Source organism: Camelus ferus, chromosome 20 (genome assembly GCF_009834535.1).
Source record: "Camelus ferus isolate YT-003-E chromosome 20, BCGSAC_Cfer_1.0, whole genome shotgun sequence".
In the NCBI taxonomy this organism is placed as follows: domain Eukaryota; kingdom Metazoa; phylum Chordata; class Mammalia; order Artiodactyla; family Camelidae; genus Camelus; species Camelus ferus.
Window position 1 is genome coordinate 31721280 of NC_045715.1, and position 21272 is coordinate 31742551.

Sequence of the window (21272 nt, forward strand, 5' to 3'; positions counted from 1 at the left end):
TACACAGAAATAGACTGATTTGATACAACCGCAAAAAGCATTTATTTAGCAAATAATAACAGTAATTAAGATACAACCCATCTCTTTAGAAAGCAGCAAAAAAAAAAAAAATACCCAAAGAATCAAGGGCAATGTCAGCAAATTCCTAATATCTCACAGGCTCCTACAAATCTGAACCACTGCCCACTGAAATACAGTATCTATCATTAATAAGTGTTCCCGCGAGTGAGTATGATGCTCACTGTGCTATGCTTATGTAGGAGAGTATCAGAGACTGTTAACATGCCCTAGATTAGTAACACTAAGTACTGTTTAGTCCATTTTTATTTACCATCTCTTCCTTACAGAAATTTCTTAGGATCTCCCTTCCCCAAGGTTTCAAAGTTATTCAAGAATGTGCTTTGTTTTGCTGTAGACATGAGGCAGGCTGAAAGTTTGGTTGGTTGCTTGTTTTTGTCCTTATTTTTGTTTTTCTCTCTCTCTTTCTGGACTTCTAACAAAATATTAAACATTGTTGTGTTTTATGAGTCTGAACCGTTGATTCTTGCCTCCAGCATCCCCATATCCCACTGAGACAGAAAAGTGCCTCACTGGTGAGTTCAATTCACCAAATCTCCCGAGGCGTGTGTCCAGGAAAGCCACAGAACACGGCTGAGGGCTACTTGGCTCTCTCCACTGTCCTCGCCTGGCTCACCTGCCTCTTAGCACCTCCCTGCTCAAAGGATGCTGGGCTTAGCCCTGAAGTCCATGGTGACTTCCCGCCAGCCACCTTGTCGAGTCTCACAAACATCTCCTGGACCCTGGTCATCTACTTTCTAATTCTGTCCTCTTCCCTGTCTTCTCCATGTCCTCTTCTAATAATCACAAATTCAATGTTTAATCAAAATTCTGATGGATGCATGGCAATTATAAGAGGGAAATCCACGTAGGGAGTACAAAACTGTATGGGACGACGAGGGAGAAATTATTGTAGATGTGTTCAAATGATTTTACTGGCTTATTTGCTCACCTTAAAATTGAAGTGTGAACTGAAAATTGCCCATTAATTAGAATTTAAGAGACTAATATAATTTTAACTGCCTAGTTAGGTAGACTTCACTTATCTACCAGATAATTTTTGAAGTCCAACGTATAGGCATCAAGTTCTTTTATTCAAAACAAAAAACCTCAAGGTTAAATAATAAGGCATCTATTTACCTGACTAGGCTGTTCAGGTCCCTGGACCCGTGAGTGCCTAAATCCTTCAGTTGTCCATGTAATTCTTCAGTCAGTTGTCCAGTGAATTGATACAAGCTGAAAGACCCCAATTTCCCTTTCAGCATGACATAAAGTTTTTCATGCAGTTTTAAAAAGATATTCTTTGGAATTGATGCTGTAGACAGAGAAAACGATTTTCAAAAGAAGCAACAATTCCTTGAAGCAAACAATCCATATACCTCACTATTCAATGGTCAGCAGGGGCTACAGTCAGAGTTCACCCAGGACATCAAATCACCTCCTGCAAATAAAGGTGGGTGAGGATTCAACACAGACTGTGAGACAGAGAAAGCCTACAGGTTAAGTCACTTTAAGGGATGGGTGATTAAGAAGGCCTCTGGGAAACACAAAGCTAGTGACTCTGTTTCCATGTTTAAAATTTTTCCTTGGCTTCCTATCTTTAACAACGTTTACAAGCCTTCTACCATCTCTCTGTCTCTCCAATATTTCCAGCCCCTTCTGCCTCCAAATATATATTGCAGGTAAATTGAAAACACTCGCTCTTTTTTACACATCTCACCATCTTCAGAAGCCATTCTATCCACTCAGAACACTTCTACTTGACCAACCTCATCCCATCCCCACCCCGGACCCCAACACCTACAAGCCATACATTTCTCCCGCTAATTTCTTTTCTCCTTCATGTGTCTCTGTGAATATCACTTCCACCAGCAGGCATCTCCCAACCCCAGGAGTAGCTTTGGCGCCACTGTATCCTTTCTATTAGTGTCTGTGCTCCTTTCAAGATACACACTTCTGGTTGGGTCAGGGTGCTAACAGTCTGAGTCCTTAAATTCATTATTCTTTGTATTTTTTCTTTAATCCTGTTGTATTGTCTTCAATATGAGGTTTTCAAAACATATATTCATCATCCTACTATGTGTAGGTTACATTCTGTGTAAGTTAACTTAGAATAATTTTTACATTTCCTGAGTCCACATCTTCTGTATGGTAAGGGACAATATGAGAGGAATGGAGAGCTGGCTCAAGAGTCAAAATTGTAGAATAGATAAGCAAGATTATACTGTATAACACAGGGAAATATATACAAGATCTTATGGTAGCTCACAGAGAAAAAAATGTGACAATGAATATATATATGTTCATGTATAACTGAAAAATTGTGCTCTACACTGGAATTTGACACAACATTGTAAAATGATTATAACTCAATAAAAAATGTTAAAAAAAAAGAGTAAACATTAACATATTTCATCTGTTAAGTAGAAATATTTAAGCACAAAATCCCCAGGGGAGGCAGAGGTGAAAAAACTTGATCACTTACTTACACCTGATAGCTAAGTTGGCATATTTTTCTGAAGAAACATGTCAAGTTACAGATCAAGAGCCTTCAAAATATTTATGCTTCTTTTATCTGGAATTCCACAGTCTAAATACCAAGAAGCACTAAATAGTCCAAAAACGTAACCCTCAGGCTGTGATTTTTTTTCACGCAGGCAACGAGAAATAGTAATCATGCTATGGATCACTGACAGCCGTGCAAACAAACTTTCTTGTCTCAACAGCAAGAAATGCACAAGAAGCTATATGAAAATGAACTCAAGAAAGAAGCAGAGAGGGAAACAAAGAGAAAGAAGCCACGGACGGCAGAGGCAAGCACTCTGTGAAGGCAGAGAAGAGAACCTGGCACAAGATGAACCAGCTCCGCATTCTCGGGAGGACAGATGGCCTCAGCACGCGTGTTTGCAGCTGCAGAAGAAATAAAGGCGGACGGTCGCTCTGAAGCATGCTGACGAGTACTGCCCAGCAGTCCCGGAGGATGGGGAGTGAAGGGGCACCAATTACATGAAGCCAAGCCCCACTGACCTTACCAGCCCTATGGACTTGTCAGGAAGTGCCACGGTCAGGGGGCTTACTTAATGGTGCAATTCAGTGTTCAGGGAGCAGAGGAGCAACATGTGGCCAAGCCCAGAGCTGTGTACACAGCAGAACAGACCTGGTGACATCTTGGGAGCTGGATACAGATTCCAAATATCCAACAGGATGCAGATTCCAACATTTCCCAAAGGGAACTTCAGTGAGGTGACCTCATCTCTAACACGTGTCTAACTGAGATCCAAATGTCTGAGGTTGCCAATAACTTGTTTTTCAGGGACCAAACTCATCACATACTCTTTTCCCCTTCTATCCCTACCCTAATAATAAAAGAATGGGCCAGCATCATTCTTGACAGAGGAGTGAAGATGTGGTCATTGCCTGAAGATGCGCTTGGATTTTGATGTTGAATTTCAAATGAGGGACCTGCAAATGTTGTTTACCTGTACGGTAGATGGGCTCTTGCACTGCTAGTTCAAAATTTACTTCTTTGGATTTTAGAAACACGTTAATTCCCTCTTCTTCAGTAACGAAGGTCATTCGGGTGCCCACAGCACAGACTGTAAATATTGGTCCGTACTGAAAGAAAACATATCAATACAGATCGTATTAGTAAGCATTTCAAATAAACACTTTACTGGGCCCTGGGTTGTGTTTAAGCCTGTGTTCCTCAAGAACCCCAATACTGAAGTTATAGTCAAGATAAAAACAACTATGATTATATATGGTAATTAGTTATTAATTTTGAATGGTTATGCAAAATCTAAATAATATAAATCCTCATTTATTCTGTCAAAGTTCTTAACCTTCCTTTGGATCATGTTATTATTAGCTTGCAACTTCCTTTCTGGTGGTATGAAGTAATAATTAGAAAGAATTAGAAATGGTATCAAACAGTGATATTTGAACACTGTTTTCAAGGTATCAGTAAGGTTATAAACAACCCACAGCTCAACTTTATTCAAGAAGAAGATGTAAACTGCTGACTGATTTTGCCATGAAGCTGTGGTCACTCAACCACGTCCTGCAGTCCCCCAACATTCTCTAACGCGTTCGCTTCCTCGCTTTCCAAAATGACTCTTTCGCCTGAATACCGGGCCCACCCCTCTGCCCTCTGAGAGCGCACGCCTGCTCTGCAGGCATCCCAGCTTCTCACCACCAGGTCTTACAGAGATGTGCACCCACTTGTACCCACTCCCCATGCTTCCCCTCGGGTGACACGGACGGCGGTCCTGCCCCCGTGAGGGGCCCACACCCCTTCATGGGCATCGTGGATGCCATGCTCTCTCTGCTGTGCGTGTGCGCCTTCTCCCTCCTGCACCGTCAGTTTTCTAGCACATCACTCCCACGAGTCTACAAACCTCTAGTGCAGGGTTTGATTTCAGGGAGTCCACGACTTTCCTGTGGACCTCATTATTTTCACTGACTTCTAATTATCATTTACCATTTTCTTCAATTACGAATGGAGGCAACAAACCAGTCTTACCCACGACTCTGTTAGCAAAAGAACTGACCGTTCCAATTGTACTTGCTTAGATTTGGTGTCTATTTGGCATCCAGTGATTGTACGGCCAACTATATTAGCTCTATTTTCTTATTCTTGATGCTTGGCTTTGGTGGCCTCACTGCTGGGTAGAGACGGCCCTCCTGGGACCAGCCGAGTCTCCGAGAGAGCAGAGGGCTCAGCCAACCAGGAGCACGCCTTTCCTATGGAAACCAACCAGTCTTGAGTCTACACCCCCAACTAACTCCTCATCTAACTCTCATCCACCGAGCCAACATCTCCCCTGGGCTGAGTACCAGGCACCCAGAGACCTCCCCGATAGCCCAAAGCCCTCGGAAATTATTCAAACTCATCAATCCTAAATTGGGTAACCTGGCCGGCCTTGCCTTCCCAGAGGAGGCCAAATAAGGCTCTGGCCTGGCTTTCTCCTGTTTCCATCTCCTGCCTCCTGACCGACAGGGTGCCTCCCCGCACGGCCCTGACTGGTATGCGGTGACCTCCGTCTTGGACCTGTGAATATAATAATCTTCCTTCCAAGCCTCATTCTCGCTTCCTCCTGTGGCCACACTGACTTTCCCACACCACATCCAACATGTATATTCTTAGACCCACCACTCATACTTTTAATATTCCATTACAGCTATTATAAATATCTCAAAATATCATTTATGCTCTAAGTATTTCAGTATGACAGTCATTTCTAGACCTGTGTGAAATGGCACGTGGTCATTCCTGTGCAACTGTGGGCCCAGTGATCATGGAGCCCCCAGGTGGTAAAGTCTTAATTTCTTCCATTAGTACATCCAGACATCTACCTTGCTTCCCAACATGCCTACCTACAATTGTTTGTTAATTAACACTTAGATGAAGATGAGTAATGTTCATTGTTTGCTGAAGTTTTGTTCAAATGAGAGTTCTTAACTGTCCACTAGGAGAGTGGCCTTTTGTGACATGCAGAGGCACTCGGGCCACAGTGTAGAACAGCCAAGGTCAAACATTGAACCGTTGCTGAAAGTAACTTACTGTGAAAAGACTACACCGTGCAAATGATCCTGTGCAGTGTTATGAATTCTGTAACAATGGTTCTCTGTCTTACTGGCTTTCCCTTTGTTCTCCTTTCTATACGGTGTCAGCACTGTGAGTGTTACGAAGTAAAGGCAAGTACACACGGGATGTTGTAGACGTGGTGCTTATGTATTTTTTATTAAGCTTTTTTGACCTTGTAAATGGTACTGCATTCTTAATAACCACTCCCACATGTTCATGGTTAGCTTGGAGCAATACAGTTGTTGGCTTTGTACCCTAAGATCCTGCAAAACTCATTTATATCCAGGAGATTATTTTGTAGATTCCTTGGGATTTTCTAAGTAGACAGTCACATCATCTACAGACCAGACATTTCTTCCTTTCTGTATGTCTCATTTCTTTTTCTTGCTTTATTGCACTCAGTAGAACTTTCAGCACTGTGGAGAGGAAGAGTAGTGACAACAGACTTCCTTGCTTGTTCCCAACCAGAGATGAAGCATTTTGTCTTTCACCCTTAAGATTGCTATTAGCTGTAGGATTTTTGTAGGTGTTCTTTATCAAGGTGAAGTTCTCCTCTCTTACTAATTTTCTGAGTTTTTTTTTTCAATCATGAATGGGTGTTGAAATCTGTGAAATGCTTTTTCTGCATCAACTAGTACGATTACATGCTTCTTCCTCTTAGCCTGTTAACATGGTGGCTTACTCAGCCTTGAATCCTTGGAACAGACCCCTCCTGGTCATGGGGTACAAGTCCCTTTATATATTACTGGGTTTTATTTGCCAATATTTTGTTAAGAAACTTCACATCTATATACGTAATCTCTTTCTGGGGGCTCTGATAACATGAACATTAGGCCTTTTGTTACAGTTTTTCAGTCCCTGATGCTCTGTTCATTTTTTTTTCAGTCTATCTTCTCTTCTTCCAGTCTATCTTGTTCATATTGGGTAATTTGTATTGATCTATCTTGGATTAATTGATTCTTTTTTCTTTCTTCTCTACTGTACCCATTGATTGTTTTTTTTCTTTTTTTAGTTATTGTATTTTTCAGTTTCAAAATTTCCATTTGTTTTTACTTCATATGTGCTATTTCTTTGCTGAGACTTTTTTAAAAAAAATTTCTTCCAAGTGTGTTTATAATTTCTTGTTGAAGGATTTTTATTATGGCTGCCCTTAGCTCCTTGGCAGATAATTCTAGTATGTGTGTCACCTGTTGACCATCTTTTCTTATTCAAGTTGAGATCTTCCTGGTTCTTGGTAGGAGGAGAGATTTTCCATTGAAACCTGGTCATTTTGAATATTATGTTATGACATTCTGAATCTTATTTAAACCATCTGTTTTTCCAAGCCTCCTGTGACATTATTCTGCTGTGGGAAGGAGGGTGCCACCTCATTATTAGCAGGTAGCAGACAGAAATTTAGTTTCTTCACTCAGCTTCCATTTACATGTGGAGACAGAATGACTCCTTGTTATCACTGGTTGGGAGTAAAAGGTAAATCTCCCTACTAGGTTTTTCTTATGCCTCTGTGGCTGGGAGAAGGAGGGGCTCCTCACTACTGCTCCCGCATGACCTCCACTGGTTTAGGGGTGAGGGAGTAGCATCTTTATTGCCGAGTGGTGGTGAGAGCCCTGCATCCTCTGGGGCCCGTGGGCGAGCACCTCAGTGCGTGGGAGAGGGCTCCTTGCTGCCTCTGGTGCTGGTGAAGTCCAGGCTGCTGACGTGGGAACCGGCTCATTACTGCTGAGCGGTGCTGAAGGCACTAACCCTCTTCCAGGCCTCCTCTGACACCAGCCCAGCTAGGAAGGGGGTGGGGGTTACTGTGAGCTGGCCTTGAGATGAGTTAAGGCCGTGGGACCCAAGGCCACGATCAGTGCATGTTTATAGTATGCAGTAAATAATTGTTCCACGCATGCGTCAATTATATAAGATTTAGAACAAAGAAAACAGAAGTACGCATGTGCTAGAGATATTCTGTAAGCCTAATGAACAAAGAAACTCAGATTGCGCACGTGCTGGCAGAGAACATAGCAGGACAGGTGCATCATAGGTGTGCACCTCCCTGTGGCAATAAAGTGTTAACCCCATGGTGTCTCCAGCTGAAGTCTGTCTGGCAGTATGGCAACTCCTCGTGCATTTTTTTCGTTTGGGCCGCTCACCTCCTAGAACCCCACGTCAGCCTCCCTTGGCTGACAGTTACTTTATTACATCCTGGCAAGGATCTCCACTCGACACTTGCAGACTAAGGTGAGGCCATCATTTTTTTCCATGCTGTTTGGCTGGAGTGGAGCAGTTAGTGTCTAAAAGTTTTCCGTGTTGCCAGGCTGCTCCTTTCCTGGCCCTTTACCTAGAGAGCATAGGCTTTTATTGGGGCTTTTTTATTTTTTAATGTGTATCCATCTGCATCTCCAGGTTGCTGGCTTTTCTAGACCGCAATCTAGATACATAAAGCAGAAAGAAAACCCAAGGAACCACTGCCATATTGTTCCTCACATCCTGTGGTCACTGTCCTGCCCGCCTTCCTCTCGCTGCCTTTCAGAATTTTTTTTTATGTTTGTCCTATACATATATAATGTCCAGATATTATTTACCTGTACTTAGTGGGAAGAATAGGAACAAGTACAACTATGCCATCGTTTCAGAAGCAAACATCTCTAATTCATAGACTGTCTCTGAAGGTGACACAGGAGAATGGAAACAGGAAAACTCAGCAGCCGGAGGACAGAGATGAGAGGAGTACTTTTCATTGTGCACATGTTTATGCCTTTAGAATATAAACCTACTCGAAAAAAAAAAAACTATTTTTTTAAAAGAGGAAAACAGACTTCCAATTTTGGTAGTGACAGTGTGGCTACTTCTTTCTGAATGGTTCTATATCTTTCCGGGAAATCACACAGAGCCACAAGGAGAATGCAACAAACGTACTCAGCTAAACAGTAAGAAAATATTTAACCCACTACAAAAGTGCGGCCCCCAGCACCTGACACCGGCAGACCTGACAGTGGATGCTGCAAGCATGTGTAGGAAAGAATAAGGAATGTCCAGCAGGTTCAACAAAGTAAAAGGTCAGAAGTATAGACTCGGAGATAGGAGAAGGCAATACACAGAGTCAGAATCACTGTGAGATGGGCTGAAATGAACAGGCCAGGGGAAATTGAGGGAGGCGGTAAAAGATGATGCAGACAGTGTTCAGAGGGTTTCAGAAAGCACGATTATTTAAAAGCAAGGAGAACACCTGGGAAGACGAGGGCTGCATCCCTTAGTAGCAGCAGCTGTAGAAGAGCAGCGGTGACAGCTCCAGTCTGGAAGATTAGATCCCGGAAGCAGAGGAGGCATAGAAGTGCAGAGGCATGACATTTTCACTGTAGCCAGAGAGGACAGAAAACATAGAAACCTGCAAAGCAACTGCCTCCAACCAAATCTTCCTGCTGACAGCTGGTCCAAGGCAACCCAACTCCTTTCAGTATGGTTAAACAAAAAGAGAAAATTTCGCATTATAGGAAAAATTAAAAAAAAAAAAAAAAAACGGGGGAAGAACTTCCTTATAGGTGAAGAAACCCACCAAAAATACTTTACCATACAATACATAAGACCAAAGCCAAGGATCTCACTGGCAACCAGGAAAAGAGGGATAGATTACAAAGATCATATTTTCAAAGGCATCAGAGAGCTGGGGAAACAATAACTAAATGGATTAAAACTCCACAGAGGAGAGAATTGTGTAGAAGTAAACAGATAATAGATCACTATTTATTTTCCCTGTGACATCTGTGAATTCTGAGCATGGATCAAAGATGAGGACTGAAATAAGCACCTTCAAAAAATCTACTGGTAACAACAAATTTAATTGTGAAATACTGAACACTTTTCCCCTAATGTTAGGAAAAAGACAAACTTGTCTACCCTTACCAATTTTATTTAATGATATATTAGAAGTCCTACTGATTGTATTTATACAAGAAAAAGAAATAAAAGGCATAAAGATCAGAAAACAGGAAATAAATTTATCTGTTTTTTAGAGTATGTTACACATATATACAAATCCTAAGAAATCTACAAAATAACTGCTGGAACTAATGAATTTAGCACAGTCACAGGATACAAAGTTAATATACAAAGAACAAATGTACTTTTTTGTGTGCAAGGGATACCACTAGAAAACAAAAGTGAAAACAATTTTATCTACAATAACCTCAAAAGTATAAAATACTTCAGAAAATAATTAATCACAAGGCAAGACCCCATCAAAACAAACTACAGAATATTTCTGAAAGAAATTATATAGCTAAATAAATGGGAGAGATATATAGCATTCATAGACTAGAAGACTTAATATCACTAAAAAGATAATTCTCCTTCAGTTTTTCTATAGATTTAACAAACTTCCAATCATAATTCTAACAATCTTTATTATAGATATTGACAAGCCAATTCTAAAATGTATATTAAAATGCAAATAATCTTGAATGCCACATAAATTACAAAAAAAAGGCCTTTCACTACCTTATTTAAAGACTTATATAAAACTATATACCATTTAATACAATGTAGTGCTAACAAAGGAGTAAGTTTCAAAATCAAAGGAATAGGATAAGAAGGCTAGACATAGATCTACACATGTATAGTCAACTGTTTTGTGAAAAGCTGCAAAGGCAATTCAATGAAGAAAGGAAAATTCTTCAAGAAATGCTACTGGAACAATTAGACATCCAGATGGAGAAAAAAATCTCACCCTTTATGTACACCACACAAAAAATTATCTCTAAGTGGATCATAGATCTAAATGTAAAATGCAAAACTCTAAACCTTTTAGAAGAAAACAGAATAATCTTTGTGACCTTGCTTGACCTTCTAAGACAAGCTTTTAGAAACATTCCTTAAAATTTATCAAAATTGTATGCCTAAGGAAGGCTATGGCAGACAAAGAATTATTTCTTTAAAAGATAATTTTTTCATCTATCAAACACAAGAATTATGATACCTAGTGTGGGCCAAGATATGAGGTGATAGGTAATCCTCTATACTTAAAGGAAAAGAAAAGGTAAAAGAAAAAGGATTGTTACATCCTTTTGCAAGGGTAACACAGTAAACAATTTAATGTCCTTTGGAAGATTTAACTTTTAGGAAATTATTCTGATGAAACAATCAGGTAAGTGCAAAAAGTATAACTACACAATACAAACACACAGGAACACTCACACAAGAATGCTCATTGAAGTACTGGTTGAAACAAAGAAAAATGTTAGCAGTAACCTACATACTATTTTGGAAAGAAACATATTTAAAAGCTATTTTAAAGACAAAAACATGTACTGCAACAACAGTTACTAATACCCTTGGTGTGCAGTGAAAATGGACACATCACCGTCAAGTAATAACACTAGCTGAAAATACAGTTCCCACTATATTTGTAAAGACCAAGTATGCAAGCAATTTTTACAATGGCCTGGTGTTAACTCTGATTTGGGTACTAATTTATTAAGCGTTTCCATAAATTGAAATTAATTGTATTACACCTCTGTCTTCCCAATCATTGCAAGCATTTAGTTAATATGTATACTCTTAGGATTTTTAAACTGTGATGAACTAGTACTCTGCTTCCAAAAAGGTAACTACAAGCTGCATTGTAATTCCTGATAAAAATCTATTCCTGTCGAAAACCCTTGCATAAGACATAGTTGTTGATTGTTAGTTGAGCAATTCATAAACGGCTAGATCATTTAATTGTGGGCAGCAGGTAGGTTCCCCAGGTTCTAACATTGCACTTGGGATCCAATGAAAGAAAATAAAAAAGAGAACATTATCTTTTCTGCAAACCCGATCTGTTGGGGCCACATACCTTGATTCTTGCTTTCTCTATAAATTCTAGAGGGGCTTTCCCAAACTCAAATCCAGCTCCAATCCAAGGAATCCAGCCTCCTATGCATGGGGGTCCACGCAAGTTCCTCCACCGAAGGAATAATAAACGAGCAACACAACCTAGGATTATAATCACTGTTGCGGAAATGAATTCCATGTTTCTGTCCAGCACCTTCCTGAGTCAGACAGGGGGAAACTCCTGCTGTCGTGGTACTTGTTTCTTCGTCCCGGAACAGGGGCCCCACCGGAATTTCCAGCCTTTCCGCTCTGGCAACTGTTGCAGCTTGCTCCTCTTCGTATCTGTAGCCTCCTTTCCCCACCCCAATTTTTAACTAACTTTTGCATCATCGCTCCCTCCCACCTCCACTTTTTCAAGTCTGGGCCCAGCTGGCGCGGGTGCAGGGGGTGGAGAACAGCGCCGTTGCCCCGGAGACCGGGGCGGGCGGAGCAGCCCTCTCGCCCAATCAGAGAACTCGGCCCGTGAGGGGCGGAGCCGCGCGGATTACGCTTCCCAGCAGCCTCGCGAGCTTCGCGTCGTTTTCCGCTCGCTGCCCGCTGGACTGCTCAAGCCTGGGGCTGCTAGGGAGGCTGCGGGTTCGCCGGGCCCGCCTGGCCGAGCCGAGCGAGGGAAATGGTCCCCGCCTCGCCGCACGCCGGCTGAGGGGGGGCCGCTCTGGCTGGGTGGCAGGCCAGCCGCGGCGTGGGGCGCGGGCCGGAAGGGGCGTATTGCCGCCCCGCGCTGCTGCTGAATGTCGGCTCCAGAGGATGAGGAGAGGCTCCTGCCGCTCACCCAGAGATGGCCCCGCGCGAGCAAGTTCCTCCTGTCGGGCTGCGCGGCCACCGTGGCCGAGCTAGGTACCCGGCCGCCTAGCCTGGGCCTCCCCCGCGAGTCGTCGAGGGGCCGCGCGGGGGTGGGGGACCCGGCGGGTGGCTTGGTTTCCAGGTGGATGCAGCCCTCTCGGTCCACACCTGTCCCGCGGGCAGGTGTGGCGGGGTAGGTGGCAAGGCCAGCCTTGTGAGGAGGAGGGATTGGAGGTCACGAAGGTCTCTTCCTTCCAATGTCGTCCCCCTCCTGTTTGCTATTACGCCTCATCGTGTCCTTTTAGAAGCTTCATGAGCTGTCATTTCTTTCTAGAGGAATCATTTTCCCTTTCGTGAGGATGACCTAATACCACAGTTCACTTTTCATCCTTATTGAGATCATGTCTGTTGTTTATATTCTTAAGTAGCGTCACTATATCGTTGTGTTGTGGACCCAACTTATGGGACTTAAGCTCTTAACCTATCACTTACGGAGCATCCTCTCAATATCTGCCAGTTGACCTCTTTGAGCTTAACTCATCTGTACTGTGTTTACCTTGCAGGAGTCTGAGAAGTTAATAATATATACACGCTAAGTCTAAACGCAGGGCACCGTTAATTGCGACTTAAAATTACAATGCTGAGGACTATGGAGGTATCCTTAAAATGACCCAGCCTTGAGCTAACAGGCTGGTGGGGAGACATGCACAGACAATTACATTATACTACTTATTATAATGAAGGTGTTATTAAGTATCATAAAAGCATAGAAGACAGTTACATCTGCATAAGCAAGTCAGGGAAAACTTAAAGGGCTACCTTAAGTTTTAGAGCAGAATTATGATGCCCTTGCACAAACAGGAGGTATTTAGTCCAAGGATTTTGTGAGTCGCATCCCTGTGTTCTTCACTGTGCATTTTAAGATTACTCTTTCATTTTCTTGCCCATTAAAAGAAAAAAAAAAAGCAGTAGCTCTGATGTGCTAAATCATTTGTAAATGTTAGTCTGTCCTGTTCTAACATGAGTTAACTTCGTATTTCCAGCAGAGCCAGCACATGATCTGTTGTTTTGCCCTTTGTGCACCTCCACTCTGGCTCTTTGGGCTCTCTCTCTTTTTATCTCTTCTCCCAAAGCTGATAGAGAATTTTTATTATTGTTTTTACTGAAATAAAGTTCATCAACTTTTAACTCTAAAAGCAGACTGATGAATGATTAGATATATTTCCAGGTGTTTTTTTTTTTTTTAACCTGATGTTTGCCCCTATGACCAATGGCTTTTGTAAAGGAACATTCCTCCTGTTAAGAACTGTGTGGAGGCTGGGGATGGGAGGCCAGGGAATCGAAATATGACATGTTTTGCATAAAAACAATTTAGGATCAGAACCTAAAGCATTATTTAATTAACCAGCAAAAAAACCAAAATGATTTTGAGAGGCATAACCTATGCTAATATAGAGGTGCCTCTATCTTAAGACTCTTAAGGTTTCACATGTCAATAAAGCATTGCTTAAATTCTCTATACGCAAGCCACTTCTGTTGCAGGAAAACTATCAGCAAGATACTAACTTTTCCAAAGACCAGTGGTAAGATTTAATAAGCTCTTCCCCTGACTCTGTGTTCTTTACAAAAAGGCATTGTTACGGTTTTGTATCAGGTGGTGGTCACTGACGACATATAATGTCAATAATGTTCACGAACTTATCTGAATCATTGTGTATATATAGTTATGAGCTTGATCTTCCTTATGAAGGAAGGAGCAGTTAGCTTCACTCTGTTTTAAGGAAAAGGTCTATCTCTAGTAATCATTAGGAAAAATTTTTCAAGTACATTTGGTACTCTGTATGGTGGCCGTGCATAAAACTCATCGGCGCTGGAAAAACAACTCAATATATGCCTTAACTGAAAGAATTTTGAGCTTGCCACCCTTGCATATAAAAGACATTATAAACTCTATATTTCATCTTGTGTATCTCAAACATCAGGTCAGCGATTCATCCACATGTGAACATCAGCCATGAAATGACAGATTCAGCTTCATCTGGCATTTATTAAGAACCTGCACAGTATTCTAAAAGTCACACTGGATCTTAATTATGGTTGCAGTCAAGGGGACATCACAGACTATGGATACCTGAAATGATTCCCACTGGAAAGCAAAACTTGAGGACAAAAGCAGATTTTAGACTGAAATTTCTCACTGAAAAGAGCCCAAGACTTGTCACTCCCCCCCCCCCCCCGGCCCTTTCTGGTTCCCTGGGGCTGCTCTGGGACAGTGATTCTTGACTTTGGGAGTGCATAAGAATCAGCTGGCTTCTAAACCCCCATCCACCTACTAACACTCCACAGATGTGGGGCTAGGAAATCTGTAATTTTAACCATCTCCCTCTCTGATTCTGATGTGTTCCAAAATTTGAGAACACTCATCTTGTGGCAACTAAAATATGGGTACTGCGATTTTCAGAATTTGTGTTTGTTTCTCTAAATGTTACGGGTTTCCCCCTTGTTTTGTTTTGTTTTTGTTGTTAGCAACCTTTCCCCTCGATCTCACAAAAACTCGACTCCAGATACAAGGAGAAGCCGCCCTTGCTCGGCTGGGAGGTGGCGCGGGAGAGGCTGCTCCTTACAGGGGCATGGTGCGCACGGCACTCGGGATCATCCAAGAGGAAGGCTTCCTAAAGCTCTGGCAAGGAGTGACCCCCGCCATTTACAGACACATAGGTATTTATCTTGATTCTAGCCGGTAAGCTTGCTCAGAGTTCTGTGCTTGTCTCCTTTGCTTTTCTGTTGAGCTGTGTCCAAAAGCCAGCTAGTTGTCTTCTGCTAAGGTGATGAATGAATATACAGTCTCTTAACTACCAATTATTGCCTTAGGGTTTTAGAAATGCATACAGAAGTTCTTGGGGATGAACTGTCATGATGTCATGATGTCTGTAATACACTTTAAAATAATTAAGCAAAAAAAAAAAAATGAAGCAAATATGGTAAAAATGTTAGCAAGTGATAAATCTCCATGCTAGATATAGTGGGAACTGTATTATTTGTATGTTTGAAAATTTTTCCTAAGAAAAAGTTTTTTTTTACACTTAAGAAAGAAAAAAAAATGAATAATTGATTTTTTTCCACTTGAGAAACCACATTTAAATTTTTTGTGACATTCTTTGAAAATTAAAATACATTGGCACGCAAGGCCAGATCTCACCAGTCTCTGTCCCCTACGTCAGAGACCAAGCTGATCGGACAGAGAACAGGGAGGACCGTCTAATCCCACGCTGGCAACAGGACAAACACAACCCTGGGGACTTGGGCCTCAGTTCCCCAGGCTACCTGTGTGGGCCATGAGTCACTCTGAGAGGAAAATAGCTGAGACTACATTCCTAGCGGTGAGAAAGCTTTTGTGCCCTGCTTCCAAAGGGGCATCACCGAGGCAGGGCTTGTTCGGTTTTCAGCTTGTGGACAGGGGAACATAACTTGTCTTCCAAAGGAGGGAGGACGGGTGTGGCATCTTTCTCTGTTCATAATGGTCCCTCAAGTACGTAGGGACCTTGATCAGAAAAGTGCCGGCATGGATATTTACCAGTTTTGTATTTTTTAAAGCCTCAATTTTCCAAATGAGCACGTTAGAGTGTATTCATCAAGGACTATCCAGAAGTGTGATTAGACTGTTACTGTTCTGGTACTTCGTCTGTTTCGGAGTATCTTAAAATACTGCATTAAACTTCCTGAAATATCAAGAAAAGCTCTCCATATGAATACCATGTACTGGTTTTAATGATTTTTCCTCTTTAAGAAATACTTTCTCCTTGCTTCCTATTATCCTTTTGAGCTTCACTTCTCTTCATTTGTATTTTGTGGTTTTATAGTTAAGATTCATTTCATATTGTTTGACACTTGACTGAAAAATTACCTTCATATAATATTGAATGAAAATACCTTCTGTGTACCAAGCTCAGTACTAGGGCATATAGAGTACAGGAAAATACACAAAACCTGCCTGGTAAAGCTCGCGCTCTGATGCAAAGATGAGCAAGAAAATCAAGTGAATCTCTAATCAATATGATAAACGCTGTATTGGACGTACGCCTGGGTAGTTCAGGGGGACGGAGGAGGAGCATGGCAGGGGCAACGGCAGCCCAGAACCCTGGGGGCAAGGTCCGTGGGCCCTTTCTGGAAAACATGTTCTTCGAGTTGAATCTTGAAAGAGTTGGAGGGGTTAGCAAAGCAGAGAAGGGAGAATCCATTCAAGAAAGATCAGACAGCATCTGAGAAGGCCTGAGGCTTTAAAAGGCATGCACATTTGGAGAAACAGCAAGAGACCATGTTTCAGAAGACTAGGGTAAAGACACTGAAGAAACCTAAATGTCCATCGACAGATGCTTGGGTAAAGAAGATGCAGTATGTGTACGTGTGTGTGTGTGTGTGTGTGTGTGTGTGTGTGTGTGTGTGTAATGGAATACTGCTCAGCTATAAAAAAAGAATGAAATAATGCCAATTGCAGCAATATGAGTAGACCTAGAGATCATCATACTAAATGAAGTAAGTCAGAAAGATAAAGACAAATATCATATGATATTGCATATATGTGGAATCTAAAATAAGAAATGATACAAATGAACTTATTTATGAAACAGAAAGAGACTCACAGACATAGAAAACAAACTTATCATTACTTATGGTTACTTAGGGATAAATTACGAGTTTGGGATTAGCAGATACAAGCTACTATATATAAAATAAACAACAAGGTCCTAATATACAGCACAGGGAACTACATTCAGTGTCTTGTAATAACTTATAATGAAAAAGAATCTATATGTGTATAACTGAATCTCTGTGCTGTACACCAGAAACTAACACAACATTGTAAATCAACTAAACTTCAATTAAAAAAAAAAAGCAGCACAGGGTTCATGAGAGAAAGACATGGCCAGGGAGATCAACTAGGCCAAGTCAAAACGTCCTCCTGGTGTATTAAACATAAGGCTGAGCTCACCCTTTCAATGATCTGTTTTGCACAGTGTACTCTGGAGGGCGAATGGTCACTTACGAACATCTCCGTGAGGTTGTGTTTGGCAAAGGTGAAGATAAGCATTATCCCCTTTGGTAAGTTTTGTTCTGAAAATAACGTACTTATCGTACAACACGGGGAACACAGCCAATATTTCATAGTAACTATAAGTGGGGCATAACCTTTAAAAATTGTGACCAGTATATTGTAACTTGTAATCACCGGTAACTTATTTAATATTGTACACCAACTATACTTCAATTAAAAAAGAGACAGGAATGTACCCTTGCCCTAAAATCTTTACTGTTTACCCACTAGATTTGTATAAAATTGTGCCTTTGTACCAAAACTGCTTCATGTGACAGGCCTAAAATGACAATTACAATATAAATCCAAATAACTGAGCATCTACTGCACACTGTATACAAACGTATAAAAATTATGTTACTTAACGTGTTAAAATTTAAAGGATTCTTATAGAGCACCTTCTTAATTCCTCTTTCTACTGAGAAACCCTAGAGTTTAGAGTCAAAGATGGGCTCAAATTCCTCATCTACGACTGTGTTGCCTGGACAAACTGCTTCACCTTTTTATCTTCGGTTTTCTCCGCTGTGGAAGTGACACCTCCCACCAGGCTTTGTTTTTTTATAGGATTAGATGAGATGATACATGGAAGTGCATATCACTTATAACATTTATAAAAGAAACAAAAATAGATTATTTTTAAATAAAATATACAGAACTTCCATAGGTCAATAAAAGAACACAAAAGAAGAGAAAGCATATCAACAAGCAGTTCACAAAAGAAATATAAATGTTCATTACACATGTAAACATGTTCAACCTCACCAATCATCAGGGAAATAAGCTAAAACTACTTTTAGCCGCTAAACCGCTAATGGGAATATAAGTTATTATAAACTTTTTGGAGCATAAAATACCTGTTAAATTTTAAAAATGTGTAATCCTTTGACCTAGCAACACCTTCTTTATGATTATAATCAGTCAGAAATATTTGTATCTGCATAAAGACACACACACACACACACAGAGATATTGACTGTAGCAGTATTGATAATAGCAAACATTTTAACCTTAAGTAACTATCAATTTGGAAGCTGTCAAATAAGTTATGACATATCTATACAGGGAAATATAACACAGCTATTGAAAGAATGGGGTAGGTTTTATATGACTAACATACGAAGATACAGTATCTTTTCTGGGCTTAAAAAAACAAATCCAAGTCTCGACTATAAGAAAAGGGCAGTAAGTAGAATTTCACCTTCCAGGCAAAATCTCTTACCTGTTTTTGAAAAATTGTAATGTACTGAGCTATACATTATATAATTGCTTTCCCTGAGTTGGAAAGGAATAGATGAGTAGTCCTTGTATTTTGTAATTCCTTCCAGAAGGGAAAGGTATAGGTGAGGAGCCGGAAGGAAATATGTCACTGTGAAGTCAAGTCTCAGGGTGGGCTGGCTCCCTGTCCTTTGACCCCATCAGAACAATTCATTCAGTCACGAGTTATTTATTGTTTACGCCATGCCAGTCCTGTACTTCACGGTGAGGCTATGGTGATGAAAAAGACACGGTCCCTGCTGTCACTGGGCTCAGGATAAGAGAGACAGATGCCCAAACAATTAGAATTATGTAACAGTCACAGGAGGGAGTGGTTATGAGATTCCCAACAGGAAAAAGCAATGGGGAGGAACAGTCATGCTCACAGGTTACTGGTGGTATGGAAATGGATTTGGCAGGATCTATCAGATGCCATGTAAATGTTCAAATGTCTTAGTGAAAAGCTAGCTCATTATGTAAATTATAGAGAAATCACAAAATGGGATGCTGTGGAACTATTTTTCAAATGAGGCAGCTCTATATGAACCCACAGGGATAACCTTTAAGACATACTATTAGGGGGGAAAAAATCAAAGTGCAGAACAGTATACAACCTGGCATGCTGTATTTTACTTTAAAAAAAAAAGATGATTTATGCATGTATGTTCCTGTGTGCACTAACCATCACTTGTAACTTAGTGTTTAAGACTGTGGGCTCTGCGCTCAGGCTGCTGGGGGCTCCCTCCTGGCTGTACCACTCACTGTCTATACTAGCTGTCATTTAGCTGCTTTGCACCTCAGCTCCCTTATCTTTAAAAAGGAAATCACAGTAGTACGAATGTCACAGGGTTGATAAGAGAATTAAATGATAGTTTTCAAAATGCTTAAAACAGTGCCGGACATAATAAACATTCGGTGGATGCATCATTACTGCCTCTAGAAAGGTAAAAGAGAAGCTAGTCGTTGTGATGACTTCAGAAGGGAGGAGCTGGGGAGAGGGGCCCTTTTCTACCCTGTAGCCATTTGTGTCTCTTAAAACATTGTTTTAGAGTAGAAGGAGAGAAACTACCCCTTCCCCCACAAGAGACCGCTGCCGTCATTGAGGCAGAAGATGACCGGGGCCTGGCAGGAGCGGAGAGGAGCTGGAGTGGGGGGAGGAGGAAGGCTTCACAGCATGTTCAAGCACACTTGTTCAGACTTGGTCACTGTTGGCTCCGGTAGGTGAGGAAGAGGAAGAGCCCCAGGGCAGAAAGAGTTTCTTCAAAGAGAGGACCATTCTCAAAACCCCTTCACTTTGGAAAGCTACTCAAACAGGCATCTATAAAATTGGACTTGCCAGCCTTTGTCTGTTAGACTGATCACATCAGTGCTGTTTCTATTCCCCTATGGTCAGAATTAAATGGCAATTAAATTATATCTTTGAAGCAACTGTCCTTCCTTTGCATTTCAGGCCACGGAAGGCCCCTGAAAGTTCAGATGTGAATTCTGACTCCTTGTGGTCCTTGACCCCCGCCCTCAGTAAACAGACAAACGATCTGTTTTCCTTTGTTGTTTATCTGGATCTCTCCTTTGCTTCACTTTGTCTTCAGTCTCTCATGTAGAGGCTGTACCAGCGTGGTACTTTTCCCTACAAAATGTGTGAAATTAATAGCAACCTTTTAAAAAAATGTATCTCCTTTTCTAACTAGGAAATCAGTGATCGGAGGGATGATGGCTGGTGTTGTTGGCCAATTTTTAGCCAACCCAACTGACCTAGTGAAGGTTCAGATGCAAATGGAAGGAAAGAGGAAACTCGAAGGAAAACCACTGCGGTAAGTTCTCCAACTAACGGGTACCTTTCCTTGCCCCTTTGCCACCGTCATGCTTTGAGCATTTCCCTCATGACTTACCCATTTTTGTCACCCAGCACTCAGTGAGGACATTAACCCTGACTCTCTGCATTTGGAAGTGATGTTCACTAAGAGGAGAGCTAAGATGGACCTTTTCTTTGCCTGATGAGGTGTATGTGGTGCTCTCTACCGGACAAACTACCTGTGCCTAACTCTTTGCTGCTCTCCCAGCCAGTAGCTAGACCTGTCCTCTACTGCAGCTGACCAGACAAAGTGTCTGATATTAGCATTTGCCCTGGTGTGAATTCCAGGTGTGCCACTGTGGCTTGGCGTTGTGGAAGTCACTTAACACTTCCAGTCTCTGTGTCTTCATCTTTAAAAGGGGCTATCTCAGATGGTTTTCGTGACAGAGTGCCTGGCTCATCAGGTGCCAGAAAGCTTGCTTTCCTCCCCTCTCTCCCCAAAAGAAGGGAAACAGCAAGGTTGACCTTGCAGATTGTTCCTACTTCCCTATGTAATTCTGCTCCTCCTCTTTTCCCAACTTTAAGGACTTTTTTTTCAATGGTGTTGTGATATAAAATCCTCTGATTGCATTACTCTGTATTGTCAAAGTCTGCCTTTCTTCAAAGGGCCTCCTGTTCAACAGTTTATTAAAACACCACTTAGCCAGTTTCCCCTGGGAAAAGGGCAGATGTTGCAGATAGAGAGACAGATAGGCAGACAGACAGACAGACTGACCGACCTTTCCCAGGAAAGAGGGAAAGTGCAGGACACCCTGAGCTGAGGACAGTGAGGTCTGCTTCTCTGAACGCTGCAC

General features: G+C 41.5%; 2 protein-coding genes across 9 annotated transcripts in view; one reads left to right on the forward strand and one right to left on the reverse strand.

The window, feature by feature from the left end:
• LOC102520068 (24-hydroxycholesterol 7-alpha-hydroxylase) overlaps positions 1-11876 on the reverse strand; it is a 91767-nt gene extending 79891 nt beyond the window's left edge. For both annotated transcript variants that reach the window (XM_006190722.3, XM_014564364.2), the window contains exons 1-3: positions 11460-11876; positions 3537-3672; positions 1198-1372 (exon numbers count right to left, since the gene is read on the reverse strand). In XM_006190722.3, the coding sequence (XP_006190784.2) occupies positions 1198-1372; positions 3537-3672; positions 11460-11636 (488 nt within the window). In that variant the 5' untranslated portion in view covers positions 11637-11876. The remainder of the gene's footprint in view (positions 1-1197; positions 1373-3536; positions 3673-11459) is intronic.
• Positions 11877-12003: 127 nt separating this feature from the next.
• Positions 12004-21272, forward strand: part of SLC25A27 (solute carrier family 25 member 27) — a 29466-nt gene continuing 20197 nt past the window's right edge. For 5 of the 7 annotated variants that reach the window (XM_032463195.1, XM_032463196.1, XM_032463200.1 and 2 more), the window contains exons 1-4: positions 12005-12334; positions 14807-14998; positions 17296-17380; positions 20315-20437. In XM_032463195.1, the coding sequence (XP_032319086.1) occupies positions 12229-12334; positions 14807-14998; positions 17296-17380; positions 20315-20437 (506 nt within the window). In that variant the 5' untranslated portion in view covers positions 12005-12228. Of the gene's footprint in view, positions 12335-14806; positions 14999-17295; positions 17381-20314; positions 20438-21272 lie in introns of all 7 variants that reach the window. The other 2 variants (XM_032463197.1, XM_032463198.1) reach the window with 1 other exon arrangement.